Raw genomic sequence first — 20,448 nt, 5'->3', positions numbered from 1 at the left:
AGAACTGTAGATACTCCATTGTGAGTAGAGCATGGGCAGGGAGCAGATTCTGACTCCTAGCAACCCCCATTGGGTTTCTGAGGGGGTAAATCTTTACAGAAGTAGATTGCCTGGTCTTCCTTCTGCAGAGTGGCTGATAGGTTTGAACCACCAACCTCCTGGTTAGCAGTCAAATTTAGATGCCTTAGGCACTGTACCACCAGAACTCCAGTACAATTGTATCCATAAGAAATGAGAGTGACAAAGCACATTGGGATCGGATTTTCCAGGTCTTTGTTTGCTGGGCTGAGGGGTCTCTATTTAATTCAATGGACAGTGGAAGACAATTGAAAAGAAAAGTTTTGAGCAGGTAAGTAACATGAATGTTAAGATTTGGGGACTGACAAGGCTTTAGAAATTATGGGAACTAACCATCCATTTTTGGAAGTGAAGAAACTGAGACCCAGAGAGTTATACAAAATCCCTTCTTTTGATTGTACAAGTAGTTTTGCTCTTTATTGATATGTCAGGCTGCTCCTGTGGTGTTACATTAGTACAGGCAAGAAGTTAGGATTGGTTACAGTGAGAATGGAAAGCAGGGGCTCATTCCTATAGACGCTTTAGTAATAGGATTGACTGGATGATGGGGTCTGGGAAAGGGAGGTGACAAAGATATACCTAAGCTGGATTTTGAGACTGGGAAACTAGAAATTGGTGATATTAATGGAAATATGGAAATTTGAAGAGCAGCTAGTTGGAACTGTCTCCCAACAGTGAGAAAGTACAGGAATCTAAACATTACTAGAGTATAGGTCTTTGATTTCTAGACTTTCACAAAGCAGCAGTAGTCATCTGAATGTAAACAGAGGAAAGTTTCACTTTTCTCAGTGATATTTCTATTCTCACAGATACGTAGAAATGGAGAAAATCAAGGTTTCAAATCTAGAGTCCCAGTAGTTATCAAGTATTTGGATCAGAACTTTACATGCCTACCCTAAGAATTTACTTGAGTCTGTGTAAACTTCCCTTATATTACTTTTGCTTAAAACCATGTAAGCTGAACTCCCAAAGATATACTAAGGATCATCGTTAATAGCAGAATTCCACTTAGAATTGAATTATGACTTTTAAATTGTTGTTGTTGTTGTTATGTGCTATCGAGTCGGACTGGACTCGTAGCAACCCCTCCTTGGGTTGCCGAGGCAGTATCACTACGGAAGTAGATTGCCCAACCTTCCTTCTGAGGAGTGGCTGGTGGACTTTTAAATTAGTTGACCTCATTCACTAAAATCTTCCTGAAACACACTCCTTTCTGTACCACTTTCAGAATAGAGGTTAGAATTGAAGATCTCATTATTTTTTTCCAGAACTGCTGTGGAATAGCAGGTCTCTTGATATATAACCACTTGATCCTGAAGAATGGTAATTCTGATGCAAATCCTCTCTTTTCATCCACGGATCATTGTCATAACATTCTTAAACTGTTATATCCTGTGGCTCGAGCCCTAGGGTATTGGACCAGATCTCATTCTTTCACATACTTGGTGACAGCAAAATTAGCTTATGTCTCCCCAGTCACCCAGTCCTCTGCAGAAGTCTGAATGCATGGTAGAGAGGCTTGTTGCCTGCCAGACTATCATTTTAATGCTCAGAAGATTTTTTTTTTTTAAAATATGTCTTCAAAAGGAAGATTCCCATATGTATTGCATAATTTAAAAGAGATAATATATAGTTGTAAAACTAGATGTATTGAGTGATTTGGAGAATGGAGTGCCTTTATTTAGATTGATATCATATATGTTTAGTGTAATCTTGTCTCATAAGACATTTATTATCATGTTTCTGTCATTTGGCCCTCCAGCTAGCTTTCCTCCTCCTTTCTCTGCTGATCAAAATCCTATTCAACCTTTAAGACAGGTGTAATGATCTCATCAATGAAGGCTTCCTCTCTCCTTCTGGGCAAAACCAATTGTTCCCCTGTACCCATGACAATTTATTATTTTTTAAACTTTTCTTATAAAAAATTTCAAGCATACATGAAAGTAGAGATTATATTTGATGAACTACCATCTATCCATCCATCCCTTTATTTTTATAACTAACATTTTGCCGTATTTACTTGATTCATAATTTTACTGAAATATTTTAAAGCAAACCCAGACATCATGATATTTAACCCTTAAATATCAGGTAGCCCTTCCAAAAAATAAGGACATATTCTTACATAACCACAACAGAGACTACTTCCTTAATGTTTGGAAATACTCCATATTCAGATTTCCTCAATTTTCCCCCAAACCATAGAGTTTTAGCTATTGCTTTCACCATAGTCTGCCTTTGGTTATATTTAATTGCTTACCTTTCTTTCTACTAGACTGTGAACTCCTTGAGAGCAAAGACATTGTCTTATGTTTTTTTTTTTTTTTTAATCATGTTTTCTATCTCCTTTTTACAGTGCTTAGTGCCACAAGTATGTAATAGATATCCAGTACATACTAGTTGGGCTAACTGGCCTAAATGTAGGTCTCATACTAATTCATTACTGATGCTCCATTGCAGATCTGCCTTTAAACTTTACTTATTTTATTTAGAAATTGTATCCTTATGATAAGGAGCTCTGGTGGTATAGTGGTTAAGGCATTTGGCTGCTAACAGAAAGGACAGTGGTTCGAACCCACCAGCTGCTCTGAGGAAGAGAGATGAGGCAGTCTGCTTCCGTAAAGATTTACAGCCTTGGAAATCTAATGGTGGTTGCTATGAGTTTGAATTGACTCAATGATAGTGAGTTTGTTTTGATTTGGATCCTTATGATACCCAGAAAATAAGGAAATACCTTAAAAAGTGTTTAACAGCTGGATTAAAGTACACTGTAAAAAGATGAGCTGCGAAATATCATGCCTAGTGATCAGCAAAATGACTCTGCTGTGACGTACAAGGGTAGGCCAAGTTATGTGGCATACTCCTGCTAGAAGAGGTCTTGTTTTGGTTTTTGTAAGTGTACTTTGGCATCCTTCAGAAGGAGTGTGCTAGCTGGTGCAGTGCGCCATGTTTGAGTGTGAGGTTCTGGCTCTTGGGCCATGTAGCTCTCTAAAATTATTAAGCATTTCACAGTCAACTTTTAAAAATGGGTCACATCACAGAGGCAAGTTTATTTTCACAGTTTACAAACCACATTTTGAGGATCTTTCATGTACCAGTTTCAGATGTGTGCTCTTTGAAAGCAGAAGTTACAATGATAATATTACTAACTTTCCTTGTGAGTTGGCTGTGCCATTTTTTATTTTCAAAGCCTTTATCTTCAAGAATTACACTTGGACTAAAAGGGCTGGGTAGGGAGGAATGGGATGTTTGACTAGACACTTGCTTAGGGTCCTGATAGTCACTTGTGCATCTTTGCTCTAAGGATGTGTGAATGCTGTGAACTTTTGATCATGCTTTCTTATTATGGCCCTGAATTTATTGCAACAAAAGTCATATTCAGCCAAATACACTCAACTCTTTGAAAGAAGTCTTATTCTGAAAACTGTTGTTGTTGTTCCCATTTTCAATTTACCCTTAATCATGATTTCCTCTATGTGACTGCTGTTATAGTTAGGATCTAAACTAAGTTGGTTGGTAATGGAGGGAAAAGAGCCCTGGAACAGGAATCAGTAGACCTGAGTTCTATTCCTGCCGCTTCATGACCTTGGGTAAGTCACTTTCCTTATGAGGGATTCAGGGTCCTCATCCGTAAAAGAATAACATTATTCTAAAATTTTGGAGTCTAAATGACTTTTATTGTCCTCTTTAGTTCTGTGATTCTAAATAACTTTCAACAGTAATTAAAAATTATAGTGAGAACAAATGAGGTTCAGAGAGAAAGAAAACTTTCTCTTAAATGAATGCCCAGGTGGTACAGTGGTTAAAGTGCTTGTCTGCTAACTGGAAGGTTGGCTGTTTGAACCCACTAGCTGCTTTGTGGGAGAAAGATGTGGCAGCCTGTTTCTGTAAAGATTTACAGCCTTGGAAGCCTTATAGGGCAGTTCTACTCTGTCCTGTGTGAGGGCTATGAGTTGGATTTGACATGAGGGCAGTGGTTTGGTTTGGTTTATTAAAATTTCTGAGGAAGAGAAGAGAATTTTAGGAAAATGTAGTGTTGTAATCTGATATCCTGGGGCAGAAAGTTTTTCTCTTAAGTGAAGTGTTTATCTAAAAGGGGAGAATATTCATTCATTCATTCATTTATTGCATAAATATTTATGGAGCACCTACTATATGTAAAGAGCTCTGGTGATATAGTAGTTAAGGCATTTGGCTGCTAACCAGAAGGTTGGTGGTTCAAACCCACTAGCCACTCTGTGGAAGAAAGATGAGGCAGTCCGCTTCTGAAAGATTTACAACCTTGGAAACCCAGTGGGGGTCACTATGAGTTGGAATCAACTGGATGGCAGTGAGTTTTTGAGTTATTGTGTGACAGGTACTGAATTAGGTTGTGAGGATACAGCTGTAAACAAGACAGAACACTTATTCTCATGGGACTTAGGACTTATAGGGAAGACAAAGAAATATACAAGCTAATTAGAGATTGTAGTAATAGCCATCAAGGAAATAACACAAGGGTGTTGCTTGAGAGGGTCAGGGCTGGGAACCTAGTTTGGTTATGGTGGCAGTTAAAGCCTCTGAGAGGAGGTACTGTTCACCCTGTGGTCTGAAGGATGAGAATGAGCAGACTATGTGAAGAATCCAAGGGAAGAGAATTTCAGGGATATGGAAAGGCACCAGGTTGGGAAATTGAAAAGGTGTAGACAGTGTTAGCCATCCAGAGAGATATGATGGGGTCCGGGACTCGGATTGTGTGAGTCTAAATGGCGAGAACTGAAAAAAATTTGAGGTGTACTTTGGAGATAGAAATGGCAGGACTTGGTAATAATAGATTGGATGTGGGGAATGGGAGATAAGGAGAAATCAAGGAAAATGCCTAAGTTTTTATCTTAAACAACTGAGTGGCTGGTACTGTTTCCTGGGAGGGGGCACTATTAGTGGAGAATACAGTTGTTTTTTGTTTGTTTGTTTGGTGGGAGAATCAAGAATTCCATCTTGACTCAAAAAAACACCAAACTCACTGCCATTGAGTTGACTCTGACTCGTAGCGACCCCTCCATGGGTTTCTGAGGCAGTATCACTATGGAAGTGGATTGCCCAATCTTCCATCTAAGGAGTGGTTGGTGGGTTTGAACTGCCAGCCTTCTGGTTAGCAGTCAAATGCCTTAGGCACTACACCACCAGATGTATTTAAGTTACTTTTGAAACATCCTAGGGGAGAGGTGAAGTAGGCAGTGGAACACAAAAGCCTAGAGCTCAGGACACAAGTCAGGGCTTCACCTACACCTGTGAGAGTCACTGAGGTGAACAGGTAATATTTAATGCCTGGGGCTGTGAGACCATCTTGGACAATAGTTCTTCATCTTCTTTTTTTAGTTTTAATTTTTATTGTGATTTGGGTAAAAGTTTACAGAGCCAATTCATTTTCCATATAGCAGTTCACATATGCTTTGTCTCATGACACTGACTGCAATTTCCCACAATGCAACAACTCTCTTCCCACTTCCTCTCCATTGTTACTTCTTCCCTGTGTCCTTCCCTCTCATACATTCCTGCCCCTCGAGCTGTCTCTCTGTGTATACACAGCCCTTCTATTCCATCTTGCACAATGTTTCTTAACCCTGGCTGCACATCAAATCGTGTGGTGAGTTTTTTTTTTTTTTAAATAACATTCCCCAGGAGCCATTCTTAGAGATTCTGATTGAATTGACTTGATGGGGTCCTTGGACAGCCTCATTTTCCATAGTTCCCTAGGGAATTTTCACATCCAGCCAGGGTGGAGAACTGCTCAGTGATCTAGGGAGAAAGTGCAGCTAGAGAAGAGGACTCAGGACCTGGTTGTTACATAAACAGTCTCAAATATAACACATTTGTTTTCCACACTTTATACCTTCCTCTTGTTTGGAAGCTCCACTCTTTGGCCCTTTGGATGAGAGTTAGCCTTCCTTGTACCATGGCAGAGTGCCCTGCCCTTGACTTAAGTCACTGTGTCCTTTGCAACCTGTGTTCTTGATTTTCTGAAGGGATTGCTTGGGTGCTGAGGATTTAAGTACATCTTCTTTCAGCCCATAATTCAAGTGCTACCCCTGGTGTGGCTTAGTGGTAGAGGGTATTTGTCATGGTTGAAACATGAGGAACCTGTTCTGCTTTTCCTCTTCTGTGTACTGTAAGAATTTTGTTGTAGTTGTGGTAGTGGCTGTGAAGATGCAGATATCTACAAGGACAAATGTATGTACTTTTTTTGTGTATATGCACTCACAGATAGATGTGCCTTTAAATACTACTCTAGGGTATCTGTAAATACATGGTACTTCATCTTTGAAGATAATTTCTAAATGGTCACTGAGGCTTTTAAAATTTCACCTGCTCTTAGATTTTCCGCACTTAACCAGTGCTACTCCAAGTCCTTTAATCTTGCCAATACCCTGCTATTGCTCCCTGAAGCATGGGCTAAGAAAAAGTAAAAGCGCACTCACACTTTCACATACCGAGCTCACATCTTGTACAGTCTCCATGAAAACCTAAGGAAAATGTTGTAGAAAGCACAGGCAGAGCTTATTAAATTTTCTTGTGACCCATGGCCCATATAAAGTCTCAGTGCATAAAGGAACTATGCAAGATCATGTAGCCTTTTACTTAGCCCTCAGGGAATCTGCCATTCCGAAAATATGGCCTATTAAAAGGAGTAACTTCCAAGGACAATTCCATAAGCTTTCTTGTTCATGTTCATAGCTGTATCAGCACCACATCAATACTTTCCTTTTTTCATTTTGGTGAGAAATAGACGCCATGGACCTTAATGTGACAAACCAAAAACAGCCTCACTGCTGTTGAGTTGGTCCCAACTCATCGTGACCCCTCCTTGGGTTTCTGAGGCCGTATCTCTATGGAACTAGATTACCCAGTCTTCCTTCCGAGAAGTGGCTGGTAGGTTTCAACTGCCAGCCTTCTTATTAGCAGTCAAATGCCTTAATACCACCAGAGCTCCCAACTGTGATAAATATTGTGTAATTCCCTAATTGTGAAACTAGTTAGACCCAGCAATACGTGCTGATGGAAGTTTGGTGGGTTTGACTATAGTCATTTATTTAGGATAATGGGTGAGCTACTAACTTTGTAATTGAATCCTTGCTGCTGCTTCTGCTTGCATGGAAAACTGCCTTGGCATGCCACTATGGGTAGCTCTTAGGCTTCTGACTCTTTTGGTCTGGATGTTTTCAGTCCAACATAGAAGCTGGGCAAAGAAAGGAAGAAAAACTAGAATACCAACATTGATGAGGCCACGTGATGAGTGGAAAGCTCAGTCAATTAGGACTATAACTCTATTCTGGTTTAGGTTGTGTTTGTCAATAGCTGAGGACCATGGACTAGTTGTTCAACCTGCAGTTCTCAATTGCTTCATTTATGAACACCTTACTTGCCTGAGGTCTAGGAGCTGTTTGGGGTAATTTAAAGATCCTTTAGAGTTCTAAAATCTATTTGTAATCCAGATAAGCAGTCATAAATGGGAGTGAAAATTATCATTAACAAACAATGCATTTCTCTAGTTTTCCCTGATCATTTTTCTTCTAGGTCCAGGCCCTGTCTTCTTCCTTTTCAAATTTTTATTGATTTGGGTGAAAGTTTACAGAGCAAATTCATTTTCCATACAGCAGTTCACACACACTTTGTTTCATGACATTGACTGCAATATCCCACAATGCAACACCTTTCTTCACACTTCCTCCCATAGTCACCTCTTCCCTATGTCCTTCCCTCTCATGCACTCCTGCCCCCTCAGCCATCTCCTCTGGGCATACACAGCCCTTCTATTCTCCCATGACTGATCTCTCTAAGGAGTGTATCTACCTAATGTAAATGTCCAGCTCATATGCCTGTCCTTTGTTTGACTGGAAGCCACAGGAGTGGGTTCAATTCCAGACCTGAAGGGCAGTGAGGGGCCATAGTCTCAGGGTTCCCACCAGGCTCTATCAGACCAGCAAACCTGGCCCCCCCCCCCTTTTTTTAAATGATTTTGAGTTTTGTTCTACATTGTTCTCCCACACTATCCAGGATCTCCTGCATAGATCCTTCTCTGAGTAGTTGACAGTGGTAGCCGGGTACCTGAGTAGTTGACAGTGGTAGCCGGGCACCATCTAGTTCTTCTGGTCTCATAGTCATATAGGCTGAGGATTGTATGGTGTGCCAGTCCCTTGGACTAATTGTTTCTGTCTGTCTTTGGTTTTCTTCATTCTTCTTTGCTCTGGACAAGGAGAGACCCATTGTTGCATCTAGATGGCTGCTTGCAAGCTTTTAAGATCCCAGTCCCTACTCACCAAAGTAGGATGTGGAACAATGTTTTTGTGTAGTATGTTATGCCAATTGAGCTTGATGTCCCCTGTGACCATGGTTCCGGGCCAGCCCCTCTTTTAGGAGATGCCCAAAGCTTGTACTGGCAGGAAGTAGGGTGGTGGGTGCATTTCAGTTAATGGGCCCAGTTGGAACATGTTTGTCTGTGGAGACAGCTACACTCATATTACCAAGCCTTGGCTTCCTGTCTGTTTTCTTTGGGCTGGGTAGGCAATGAAAAAGGAGACAGGAAAATACATTTTGGGGCAAATAAAATAAGGAATTTGTCTTATGAAGACAGCTTATAGTTGGGAATTCTAATGTTCAGCTTAACCGTATCCTGATATATTCTTCTTGTCCTGCACTTAAGTGGAAGATAAATTGTTCTCAATAACTATGGAATATAACCTCCCCCTTCTTGAAGGCTTTTAATAATGCTTCATTTGTTTTTTTCCTTTAATGGATAATAATCCTAATTCCCTTAGTATTTTTTCAAAGGACACATTCTTAATTTAGCCCTCATTTTAATGGCTCTCTTTTGAATTGGTTATTTAATATTTTATTAAAATGTTCAGGCTCCATACTAGGGCCTCACTGGTACAGAATATGTAGGAAGGAATCCACAGCATATTTTTATTTATATATTAGGCATTGCACTGGTTCACCACAGCACTCCCCTACAGATGTATACTCAACTAATGAACTCTGGTAGCATAGTGCCTAAGGCATGTGACTGCTAACCAGAAGGCTGGTGGTCCAAACCCACCAACCACTCCTTGGAAGGAAGTTGGGCAATCTACTTCTGTAGTGATACCACTTCGGAAACTCAAGGAGGGGTCACTATGAATTGGATCCGACTCCATGGCAGTAGGTTTTTTTTTTTTTTTTTTTAATGTTGCACCAAGATTCAGATATTTTTCTGTTATACTTGTACCAAGATAATACTGTAGTCTTTTGTTAAGAATGATTTGAAGAAGTATTAGTGTCTTGGGTATACTTTATTTATTTATTCCTAGTTTTCTGAGGAGAGCTCTGGTGGCATAGTGCCTAAAGCATATGACTGCTAACAAGAAGACTGGTGGTTCAAACCCACCAGAAACTCCTTGGAAGGAAGGTTAGGCAATCTACTTCCAGAGAGATACCACCTTGCAAACCCAAGGAGGGGTGAGGAGTCACTATGAGTTGAATCGACTCGATAGCAGTGTTTTTGGTTTTAGAGTTTTCTGAATTTTGTGTGTGTCTGTGTGCTTTGGGTGCAAATTTACAAAGCAAATTTGATTTACATTCAACAGTTCATGCACATTTGATTTCATGCCTGGAATACCATCCCCAACCAAAGAAAACTCTTCTCCCCTCCTCTCCTCTCCCCTCCCCTCCGTGTGACTACCCCTTCCCTGTGCCCTTCTTAACTATGCACTCCTGTCTGTCCAGCTTTCCCTCTGGGTGAATGCTGCCCCTCTGGTGTCTCATGGCTGATTGATCTAAGGGGTGCATCTCCCCAGAGTAGGTGGGTGCACCTCCCTGGAGTAGGTGTTCTGCATGTAGGTCTTTCTGTTGTTGGGCTGAGAGACAATCATGGATGTAAGTCCATTTCTAGGCTCAAAGGGTAACTCGGGGCCATAGTCTCAGTGGTTCTCCCAATTTCTATCTGACCAGTAATTCTGGTCATTTTTGTGTTTTTGAATTTTGTTCCACATTTTTCCTTCCACTCTACCCAGGATATCCAATTTTGATCCCTTTCCAAGTGGTTGGCATTAGTAGCTGGGCACCATATAGTTTTTTTGGTCTCAAGGTCATGAAGGCTGAAGTCTTCATGGTCCTTCATATCTTTGGATTAATTGTTTCCAGATGCCTTTGATTTCTTCACTCTTCTTTGCTCCAGATGAGAGGAGACCAAATAGTTGCATCTTAGATGGCCATTTGAAAGCTTTTAAGACTCTGGGTATACTTTAATTTGTATATTTCTTTAATATCCTGAGTTGCCTTCGATTTTAGGCTTGAATAAACTAGTAAAGAGACAGAGGAGTTTTGTGTGTTTCTTTCTTTCTTTTTAATTATGGAGTCTCACATCCACATGTTAACCCAAAGGATATTTCTCTCTCTCTCTTTTTTTTTTTTTTTTTTAAAAAAAAAAAAAAAAAAAACCCACAGTACTAGATTATTATTATTATTTTTTTTTAAAAAAAAACATTCTTTCTGATTTAACATTATCATACACTTTCAGACTTTGGAATATCACAAAATAGTTAGATTCTTCTTGAGAATTTGAGTTTCCTAGCTTGCAAATGGGGAATCAAGACTGGGCAGTCTACTTCCATAAAGATTTACCGCCTCAGAAACCCAATGGGGATCGCTATGACTCGATGGCAGTGGGTTTGAGCCTGAAAATGAAAAGGCAATATTTCTGATTTTTTTTTTTTTTTCTCATAAAGGGGTTCTAGGTTTGCATTTTGGTTTTTCAGGAAAGAGTTTCAGTAAGGTGTAGTTATAACATGAAAAAGAAAAATGTCATTATGGTCATCATAGAAATTTCCCTTTGACAAATGCGTTTGATCCACAACCATCCCAACCTTATGGTAGCTTTGCTTCTGCTAGAGCTGTGGGATGGTATGGTTTACGTGCAGGGACTCTTGGAGCTTTCAGAGGAAGTTTCCTCCTGTATGAAACAAGCAAACAACCCCTAACACACACTCACCGTTCCTACCTTTCACAGAGAGGGCCAGGGGGTGAGAGGAGGCGCCCAGAGAGCTCCTTCTGAGCTCTAGCTTCCTGGCCTCTCTACTGCTGCTGAACGCCCAGTCTACCTCTGGAAACCTCTGCTTTTCTACTTGTGGAATAGAATTAGGAATGCTTGCCACCAGATAATGCTATTAAAGCAATTTGAAATGGAAGGCATTATATAGACACATCATTATAAATATCAGTATTGATAAATCCTTGGCTTAACCCCCCCTCAGTGTGTATGTTCACATATCTATTTAGCATGGTCAATTGTTCAGCTAATTAATATGCTTTTATTTTATGATTTGCTGTTTCCAGGGCACAGACAGAAGCTTGATGACTCTAAACCTAGTTTGTTCTCTGACCGCCTCAGTGATTTAGGGCGCATTCCTCATCCCAGTATGAGAGTAGGTGTCCCGCCTCAGAACCCACGGCCCTCCCTGAACTCTGCACCAAGTCCTTTTAATCCACAAGGACAGAGTCAGATTACAGGTAAGACAGACTCATAGGTTTCACTTGCACAGACTCTGGCAGGCTGGGGGTGAGGGGTTACCAGATAAGATGTGTTCACTTCAAAACTCCTGGAGCTGTGAAATGGCTTATTATTCAAGAATCAAGACTTGAAGATACTGATTTCTTCCTTTTTTTTTAACGTGGAAAACAAATTCCGATATTCATTCAATACCTTGGGATAAAAGTTTGGGGAAATTTCTACTACTACTTATTGCTGCTGTACTCTGCAGCAATGCCAGTCTGCACACTGGTGGAATGGTAATAAGGATGGTCTTTGGGAGAATGTTTTAAGTTTCTTTATTGTGTCCAGGTGGTGTAGGGGATAACATCACACCCTCACTATTAGACGAATTAGTGCTACCATCTCAGGTTTGGGCTTAAATTTCTTGTGTGTATAACTATTTCATTCAGTTTGCTTGAAAATTGCCCAGGGCTTACAGGAAGCCTTCATTCATTGGTAGTTATAACACAAGGTCAATGAGCAACTCATTGCGAAGGCAGAATTCACTCTGATTCACATTTATCTTTTCATTCGTCATGCAACATTCCCTTTGTACATTCTGGTAAATGCTTACTTTGCCTTTTTTCTTAAAAATTAACATCAGCATCACATTACAGATTAATCATTCACATTTGGTGCATCAATACTGCCAAGTCCTTTTTTTTTTCCTTCTGTCCCACTAGTGCAAAACAAATCTTATTTTAGGACTAGTCTAATGCTGGGTTATGGTGACAAGAGAGTATTTGATCATCAGTGAGCTTTAATTTATCGATCACAAGTATTAAGAAGTGAAAGGAACACTACATATCAGAGAGTTGCTGTCTTTGGCAGAGGGGGATTCGAATCAAGTGAAAATAAAACAAAACCTGTAATAAAACCTCAATGTAGATCTTCTCTAGTGGGCAGTTTGTTGTTTATAGTGTTTAGGTCTGAGTGTCCTTGTAGTCTCAAAACAAAACTGTTCATAAATTAAATGACTTATCTCCTTCTTTTTTTTACCCATATTAAGTAAATGTATTCTTGGATATTAGAGTAGTTTTCACCTTCTGTGAGTATATGTATGTTAGATTGAACATATGGGTATGCATGAATATATTTTCTAAAACATAATATGGAATTATAAAAGTGAAATATCTAAACATGGATATCTGCAGCAGGAAAGAATCTTTCTTAGAGCTTTATGGAGAATGGCCATGTGTTAGCCTAAATAAAACTCTAAATGCTGATATATAGGAATCAAAAGGTTAATGTGTTCCTTAGACATAAGTCTTTGATAAAAATGCACATGTGAAATTCAGACTAACTTGTGAATTTCAAGCTTGTAGCTACTGCATTGAGAGTGGTTGACTTTAGATCGCTGATTAAGGTTTATAGTAAGTGTCCTTTTGTCTTTTTTAAAAGTTTTATTACAGTAAAAGTATATAACAAAAGTTTGCCATTTTAACTGCTTTTCGGAGATAGTAATTATATTCATCATCTTGTGCTGTCCATTTCCAAAAGTTTTTCACCACCCCAAACAGAAGCTCAGTACTCCTTCAACCATAACTCCCCATTCTTTTCTCCTTCTAGACCCTTTTACCCACTAATAAGCTTTTCTGTGTATACATTTGCCTGTTCTAGGTATTTCATATAAATGGGATCATACAATATTTGTTCTTTGACAAATAATGTTAAATATATCTACACATTGACACTATGCTGTGCAAAATAAGCCAATCACAAAAGGACAAATATTGTATGACCTTGTTATGATCTGTAGGAGCTCTGGTAGCATAGTGGCTGAAGCACTTGACTGCTAACCAGAAGGCTGGCGGTTCAAACCCACTAGCCACTCCTCGGAAGGAAGGTTGGGCAATCCTACTTCTGTAGTGATACTGCCTCGGAAACCCAAGGAGGGGTCGCTATGAGTTGGGGCCAACTCGACGGCACATAACAACAACAACAACAATTATGATCTGTAAGAAAAAACAAATGTGTAGAGACCAAAATTTATTAATGGTTACCAGAGGTGTCAAGGAGGAGAAAGGGAGGGTTAATGGTGATGGAAAAATTGCATTGATTAAGAGTAGGGTTGCACAGCTAATTATTGTTATTGCTGTCAAGTTGAGTTGGCAAAAGTTGTGTGATTGATACACTTAGAGCAACAACGAGAAAAGAGTACCTGCGAGTCTGCTTATGTGCAAACACATTATAGGATTTAGTTCCTTGGTTTGGAGGTTTAGGGTCATGGTTTCATGGGACATCTTAGTTAATTGGCCTAATCATGTGTTTAGTGCTTCTGTTCTACCTCCTAGTTTGCTGCATAGTGCCTATGATCTTAAAAGCTTGCAAGCAGCTATCCCACGAACAACAATTAGTCTATTCACATGGAGCAGCAGAGGAAGAAGGAGAGACAGGAATAGGTGGAGAATGTGGAATGTGTGGCTAATTGCCTCTATGAACAACTGCCTCTTTTGCTGTGAGTCCAGAAGAACTGGATAGTGCCTGGCTACCATTACTGAACATTTTGAAAAAAAAAAACTCCATGGAAGAATCCTGATCAAAAGTAGGGAAATACAGAGCATTTCACTGGATATCTTTTAAAAATGAACACATAGAATTAATTAATTTTTAGGTATGAGAGTTTCCTGGGATTTTTATACCACAAGAGTATTAGCTCTGCAGTTTTAAATTATAGTAGTCATAGAATTGACTTGAAAACCCTCTGAAGCACAGTTCTACTCTGACATAAATAAGTTGCCATGCGTTGGAATCGATTGATGGCAACTAATTTTTTTTTTTTGGTTTAAAATTGATTACACAGGTACTGAGCCCAGAAACTTTTCTCAGACTTCCCAAATTTGCAGAAGCACACACATATGTACGTGTCACCCCTACCCACATGGAGGAAGCCATGTGAACTTTCACTAAATTTGTCCATATTCTAGTGAGATAACACATGTCTGCCTACAGCAAGGATGTACAGACTCCACCACGACCCAAATTGTCAGGAAAATTCAAACCTGTAGCAGCAGCAACTTACAAGTTAATTGAATATATTTAATAAGTTTTTTAAGTCCATTGAATAATTTCCTTTGTGACTTACTTATACTGCTAGTTACATGGCTAAATCATTTGGTTACTAGGAACATAACTTACTATGTATCTCTGAATTAATTTCCTTATTAATTTAATCAGTATGATTTAGGGCCTGCTGCATGTAGAGAATTGGGTCTTGGATAATAAGAGGGAGAGAAGAAAAGTGCTGTTCTTAAGACAAAGTGTAATTGAGGAAACAGTTATCCTTCCCGGCCCTTGCATATCCACCTGCTGTGCCCCAGAGTGTAATGTTCTTGAGTACATGCCATGCTTTTCTCTCTGTATGTCTTTGCTTAGGCTATTCCATCTATGATAATCTTTGTCTGCTGACAAGATTCTGCTTATCCTTCAAGGTCAAGCTGTATGCTCTCTCCTTCACAAAAGAGCCCTAGAACCTTTATTCAGAAGTCACCTATCCTTCCTCTATGCATTGGTTGAGAATACTTTAAGATTCTGTGTATTTCCTGTTTCTACTCTGCTAAATTGTAAATTGTTGGAGGAATTTATTGCAGGGATTTCTTTCCTTTTTCCTTTTGTGTCTAGCATAGTGGTGGTGGTAGTGGTTGTTAGTTGATGTTAAGTTGATTCCGACTCATGGTGATCCAGAGTAGAACTGCTCCATAGGGTTCTCAAAGTTGTGACCTTTTGGAAGAAAATTGCCCGGCCTATTTCCTTGGTGCCTGTGGGAGGGCTTCCAATGGCCAGACTCTTGGCTAATAGTCAAGTGCTTAACTGTCTGTGTCACTTAGGGACTCCAACGCAGTAATGACTTCTCATTAAGCGTTGACTTAAGTATTGAATGAATTAAAGTCAGATGAGAAGAAATCAGTCCAGCAAGGCCTGGGATATCACATCTTAGTTACTAACGTTGATTTTTCTTTTTAATTTGTTATTCTAGGGTGCCATCTCATGCCCTGATGATGAGCAATAACAGCACAAACCACATTTCAATATAAAATTATGTAGTTAAGACATTTGGTTGTATTCCAGTTTAGGACCTACATGATTACGTGATTATATTTGTATTTTGCTTACAAGCCTTGACTATAAAGCTTTTGTAATTTTTTTTTGCAGTATGTTTCACCTGCATTTAAGTGCATGTAATACTTGGACAAAGGCATTTGTAACAGGAAGGGCCCAGTTACCTCGCCTGGCCTTGATGTTCTTGATATCTCAAGCTCTTACCCCAAAACTGCAGATAATGATCGCAGTTGTATGGTCACCAGTAGTTCTCCCACTTGCCAACATAAAAGACAGGTTCTACTCCCAGGAGACCCAAATGAAATTATAAATTGAGGAAGTCATAATCATTTAGTGTTTCATAATTAGCATTCTCCAATGTCTCTCACAATTCCTAGGGCCAAAGGGTCTAGCTGTTTAGTGGGTGGGCTTCTCTGCAGTGCCGGTCTAATGCTGTCACTCTGTTGAAGTCTCTCATGGCTTATGTTCTGCCTTTGAGCCCCGGTCCTTGCCACAGCTTCCTGAGGAAGTTGCTTCCTCTGTACCTCTCTTTATCATTCAGACATCTGCTGCCTGTCTTTGGGTGCCAGGAAACACCTAGTATGTCACAAATGTCCACTTCTTTTTATTCAGAATGTGGTTATAACAATGAAGTAAGGATACTACATTAGGAGATATCTCTCAAGTTAACCATGGTTTTAAACTTAATACTCTGGATGAGTCTGCTATACCTCTAAAAAAGATAAAGAGACTGATTCAATCCTTTGGGTTTGGTGGATTGGGACATTTATCTGAACTTTGGAGGTGGGTCATCTGGTATTCTATTTTTCATTCATTCAAAAAGTATTTGTTTTGAGTGCTTACTGTCTGCCAGCCACTAATGTGAGTGAACAAGATAGACATAGTTTCTTCTTTCAAGAGCTTACATTTTAGTGAAGGATAAGAATTACTAAATGAGTAATTAAATACACATACAAGAAGATTTCAGATAATGAGGAGTTCTGTAACTAAATGAAATAGGGTAACGCCATAGGAAGCAACTTGGGGAGGGAGAGGAGCTAATTTTGATTGGAAAATTGAGAAGAACTTAGAAGATCTGAGGAATAGCATTTCAGGCAGTGGGAAAACTCACATAAAGGTTCTCAGAAAGGAATAAATATGTCATGTTCAGGGGACAGGAGGAAGGTCAGTGTAGCTTGAATGTTACAAGGAGAATGTTACAAGGAGAATTACGAGAGGTAGGCAGCAGCTAGATATTCAGTCTTTTATTTAAAAAATATTTTGTTGTTGAGAATATGCACAGTACAACATACACTAACTCAACAATTTATATGTGCACAATTCAGTGACACTGAGTATATTCTTCAGGTTTTACAACCATTCTCACCCTCGTTTTGTGAATTGTTCCTCCTCCATTAACATAAACTCACTGCCCCCTAAGGCTCTTATGTAATCTTTCCAGTTGCTGTTGTCAATTTGATTCCATATAGATAGTTATTAAAAGAACACAATGCTTAAGGCAGAGATACTTTATTAAGCTTAATTATTATTTGGTTTAAAGACTTCAAGGGGATATTTTTGGTGTAAGGTTTAAAGATTATCTCACAGTAGTAGTTTTGGAGGTTCATCCAACCTACTTGGCTCCAGAAATGCTGTATTCCATGAGAATTTGAAATTATGTTTTTCATCTTCCCCCCTTTTGATAAGGATTCTTCTATAGAATCTTTGATCAAAATGTTCAGTAATGAAGCTGGGTACCATCTAGTTCTTCTGGTCTCATGGCAAAGGAGACAGTTGTTCATGGAGGCAACTAGCTACATATTCCTTTATAGATATGCAATCTTGAAGAGCTTTTGATTTTGTTCCGACTGCAATGCGGAACAACTGAAGGGTTGCCAATGTCTTTGAAGTAAGGTCCTAACATTGTCTGATTTGCATTAAAAAAATCACTCTGGATGTGGTATGAAGAATGGATCATAAGAAGGCAGTGGTAGAAGCAGAGTGATTATTCAGGAAGCTACGATAGTTCACTAAAAACTCTAAACTCAGTGCCCTTGAGTCGGCAGTAACGACTCATAGCGATCCCTCCTTGGGTTTCTGAGGCAGTATCACTAGGGAGGTAGATTGCCCAACTTTCCTTTGTTCAGGAGAGAGTTAAAGGTGGTATCAGTGGAGGTGGAAGGACTGGGAAAGATTGTGGATGCTTTTTTTTCTTTTTAAAATAGAGATCCCATAGCCTTTGCTGATGGAAAGCGAAAGACAGGACTTCAGGGTTTTTTGCCTGGGCAGCTGGAGGATGCTGTTGCCATTTACTGACATAGAGAAGACTCAGGGAGGATGAGATTGTAGCGGGAGAGAGCCTGAAAGGAGCAGACATTTGGAGAAAAAAAGAAGATACTAAGAAAAAGAGATTTGATGTCTCAGTCCTATATAGCTCATAAACCACCAAAGAGGCTTCCCTGCCTCTGACTCCTAGGTTGCATGATTCCTTTTTGTGATTTCTTTTCTCCTTTAAATGCCACTTTTGATTCTTAGTTCTTAAAAAGCATGTTTTTTTTTTTTAAGCACTCAATGAAAGTTAGTTTATCCTGTATATAAATATTGGAAGGAAGCGCATAAGACATTTTGTCCTGGCATCAGAACCCCATTAGCAGTAGTCTTTCATCCAGGAGTAAATTCTTGTCACTTCTGCATATGCTGCTAGATATTCTATTGTGTTATTGACAGTGACTTTCTCCTTTTATAATGTGCAACCAATAACTTTCACTAACTCTTTCTTTTGGATTCTATAATGTGCCATGCTGTTTCATGCTCTCCCCTCTTCTTGCATACAGTTACTCATATTGTTTATCCAAGCCCATTTCTATTTTTTTCTTTGGAACTCAGCTCAAGTGCTGCCACCTCTATCCAGACTCTTCCTACCTACCCATGCTGAGTAAGGCTCCCATACTGCCTTGTACAAACCTAGATTATATCATGTGCCATGTAGTGATGATTATTTGTTTACACATCTGTCTCTTCCACTAGACTTTGAGCTTTTCAAAGTCTAGGGTCATGGTTTATTCTTCTTTGGGTCCCCAGTATATTATGTAGGGCCTCCCAAATAGCATGTGTTTGGTGACTTGTTTAGGGATGAATGAATGAATGTATCATTGACTTCTTTGGGGAGTATAACTGGTTATTATCTTAGCCCTAATCTTTTTCTAGGGAGCTCTGGTGGCATTAGTGCCTAAGGCATTTGACTGCTAACCAGAAGGCTGGTGGTTCAAACTCACCAGCCACTCCTTGGAAGGAAGATTGGGAAATCTGCTTTTGTAGTGATACTGCCTCAGAAGCCCAAGGAAGGGTTGCTATGAGTGGGATTTGACTCGATGGCAGTGGGTTTAGTTTGGTTTTTGGTAATCTTTTTATAGCACCAATTTGATTGAATTATTTGTTCAAATTATTGAACTTTATTGTATGCTAGGCTTTGTTCTAATGAGGTTAACTGATACATTCTTCCCAACAACTCTTTGATGGAGGTAGTATTATTAAACTCATTTCCAGGTGCATGAACTGAGGCTCAGAGAGGCTAAATAACTTGCCCAAGGTCTCACTTACACCTGCTGTTGTGGTATGACATGGGCTCTATTCTAACTCACAGTAACCCTGTATAGTGATCCTGACCATGTTCTACTCCATAGGACAGAGTAGAATTGTCTCATAGGGTTTCCTAGGCTGTCATCTTTACAGGGACAGATCACCAGGTTGTTTCTCCTACTGAGTGGCTGGTGGGTTTGCACCTCTGACCTTTCAGTTAACAGCTGAGTGCTTTAACCATTGTGCTATTGGAGTTCCTTCATTTAAAACTAGTAGGTGATAAATATAGGGATTAATGTCAGGTCTGCATAGCTGCAGGGCCTGTGCTCTTAATTGCCATGCACCCTTGGGAAACTGTAGAATGTCTCCATCACAGTTCAGTTTCCTCTCATTTCAGTACCTCATGACTTACAGTTATGTAGTGCTTTACCATTTGCAAACTAGTTTTACATAAAGTTCTTATTAAAGCCTTAAACAATTCTGAAAAGTATATATGTTACAGATGGAAGGAATTGGTTCTTCAGAAATGACTTGCTCTGAAGGTCTCTTCAGCTATTCTTACTAACTGTGAGTTCTAGATTCTTAACAGGGCTGTCATTCTCATCTCTACCAAGTGTAGGGTATGTAACACATGTCCTATGGGGCTGTTTTCTTTTTATTATCTCCTTTTGATATTATTAAGATCCTTAGGGACAGTATTTTCATAAAAGTGATGCATTAGGGGTATTTGAATTATACTTTAAAATACAATAAAATCATAGTTTTTAATAACTAAATACTTACATGAGACATGTACTCAAGGTACTGTTTTTCAGAATACTTTGAAAAAACAACTTGCCAAGCATTCTTTAGAATAATAATAGTCTTCCCAGCAGTTATCTTGACTAATGTGAAGTAGTTTTCACCCACTACTTCAGTCTGATTTTGCACTTCCTTGGCAAATAAGGCTTCTTTTAAAAATTAAGAGGATTTTGGCGATTAGACCAGTTGGGATTAGACTGTCTATATGTTTGACTGCCCTGGGCCTGAGTCCACTCTGCTTGCCTTGAAACATTTACTAGCATAATCCTTTTAGAAATAAGAAAGCACACTGAGTAGCTTGTGTCTCAAGTTAGTGTTCTATTCCAGTGCTGAATGACCACATAATTTTTTAAATGTGAAACAAGTTGGGAGGGAAAGTGGGTGTCATGTGGGGTGGTGGTAGCTGT

The 20,448-nt window shown here is 39.4% G+C and overlaps 1 protein-coding gene across 1 annotated transcript in view; it reads left to right on the top strand.

Moving 5' to 3' along the window:
• The window catches only part of RUNX2 (RUNX family transcription factor 2), a 285,399-nt gene that overhangs the window by 213,801 nt on the left and 51,150 nt on the right, over positions 1–20,448 (top strand). Inside the window, 1 exon segment of the mRNA XM_042780312.1 lies at positions 11,428–11,601. Within this exon segment, the coding sequence (XP_042636246.1) occupies positions 11,428–11,601 (174 nt within the window).

Source organism: Orycteropus afer, unplaced genomic scaffold, assembly GCF_000298275.1.
Source record: "Orycteropus afer afer isolate SDZICR_OR568_19922 unplaced genomic scaffold, OryAfe1.0 scaffold00034, whole genome shotgun sequence".
Lineage (NCBI taxonomy): Eukaryota > Metazoa > Chordata > Mammalia > Tubulidentata > Orycteropodidae > Orycteropus > Orycteropus afer.
This window is presented reverse-complemented; position numbering and strand designations above follow the sequence as displayed.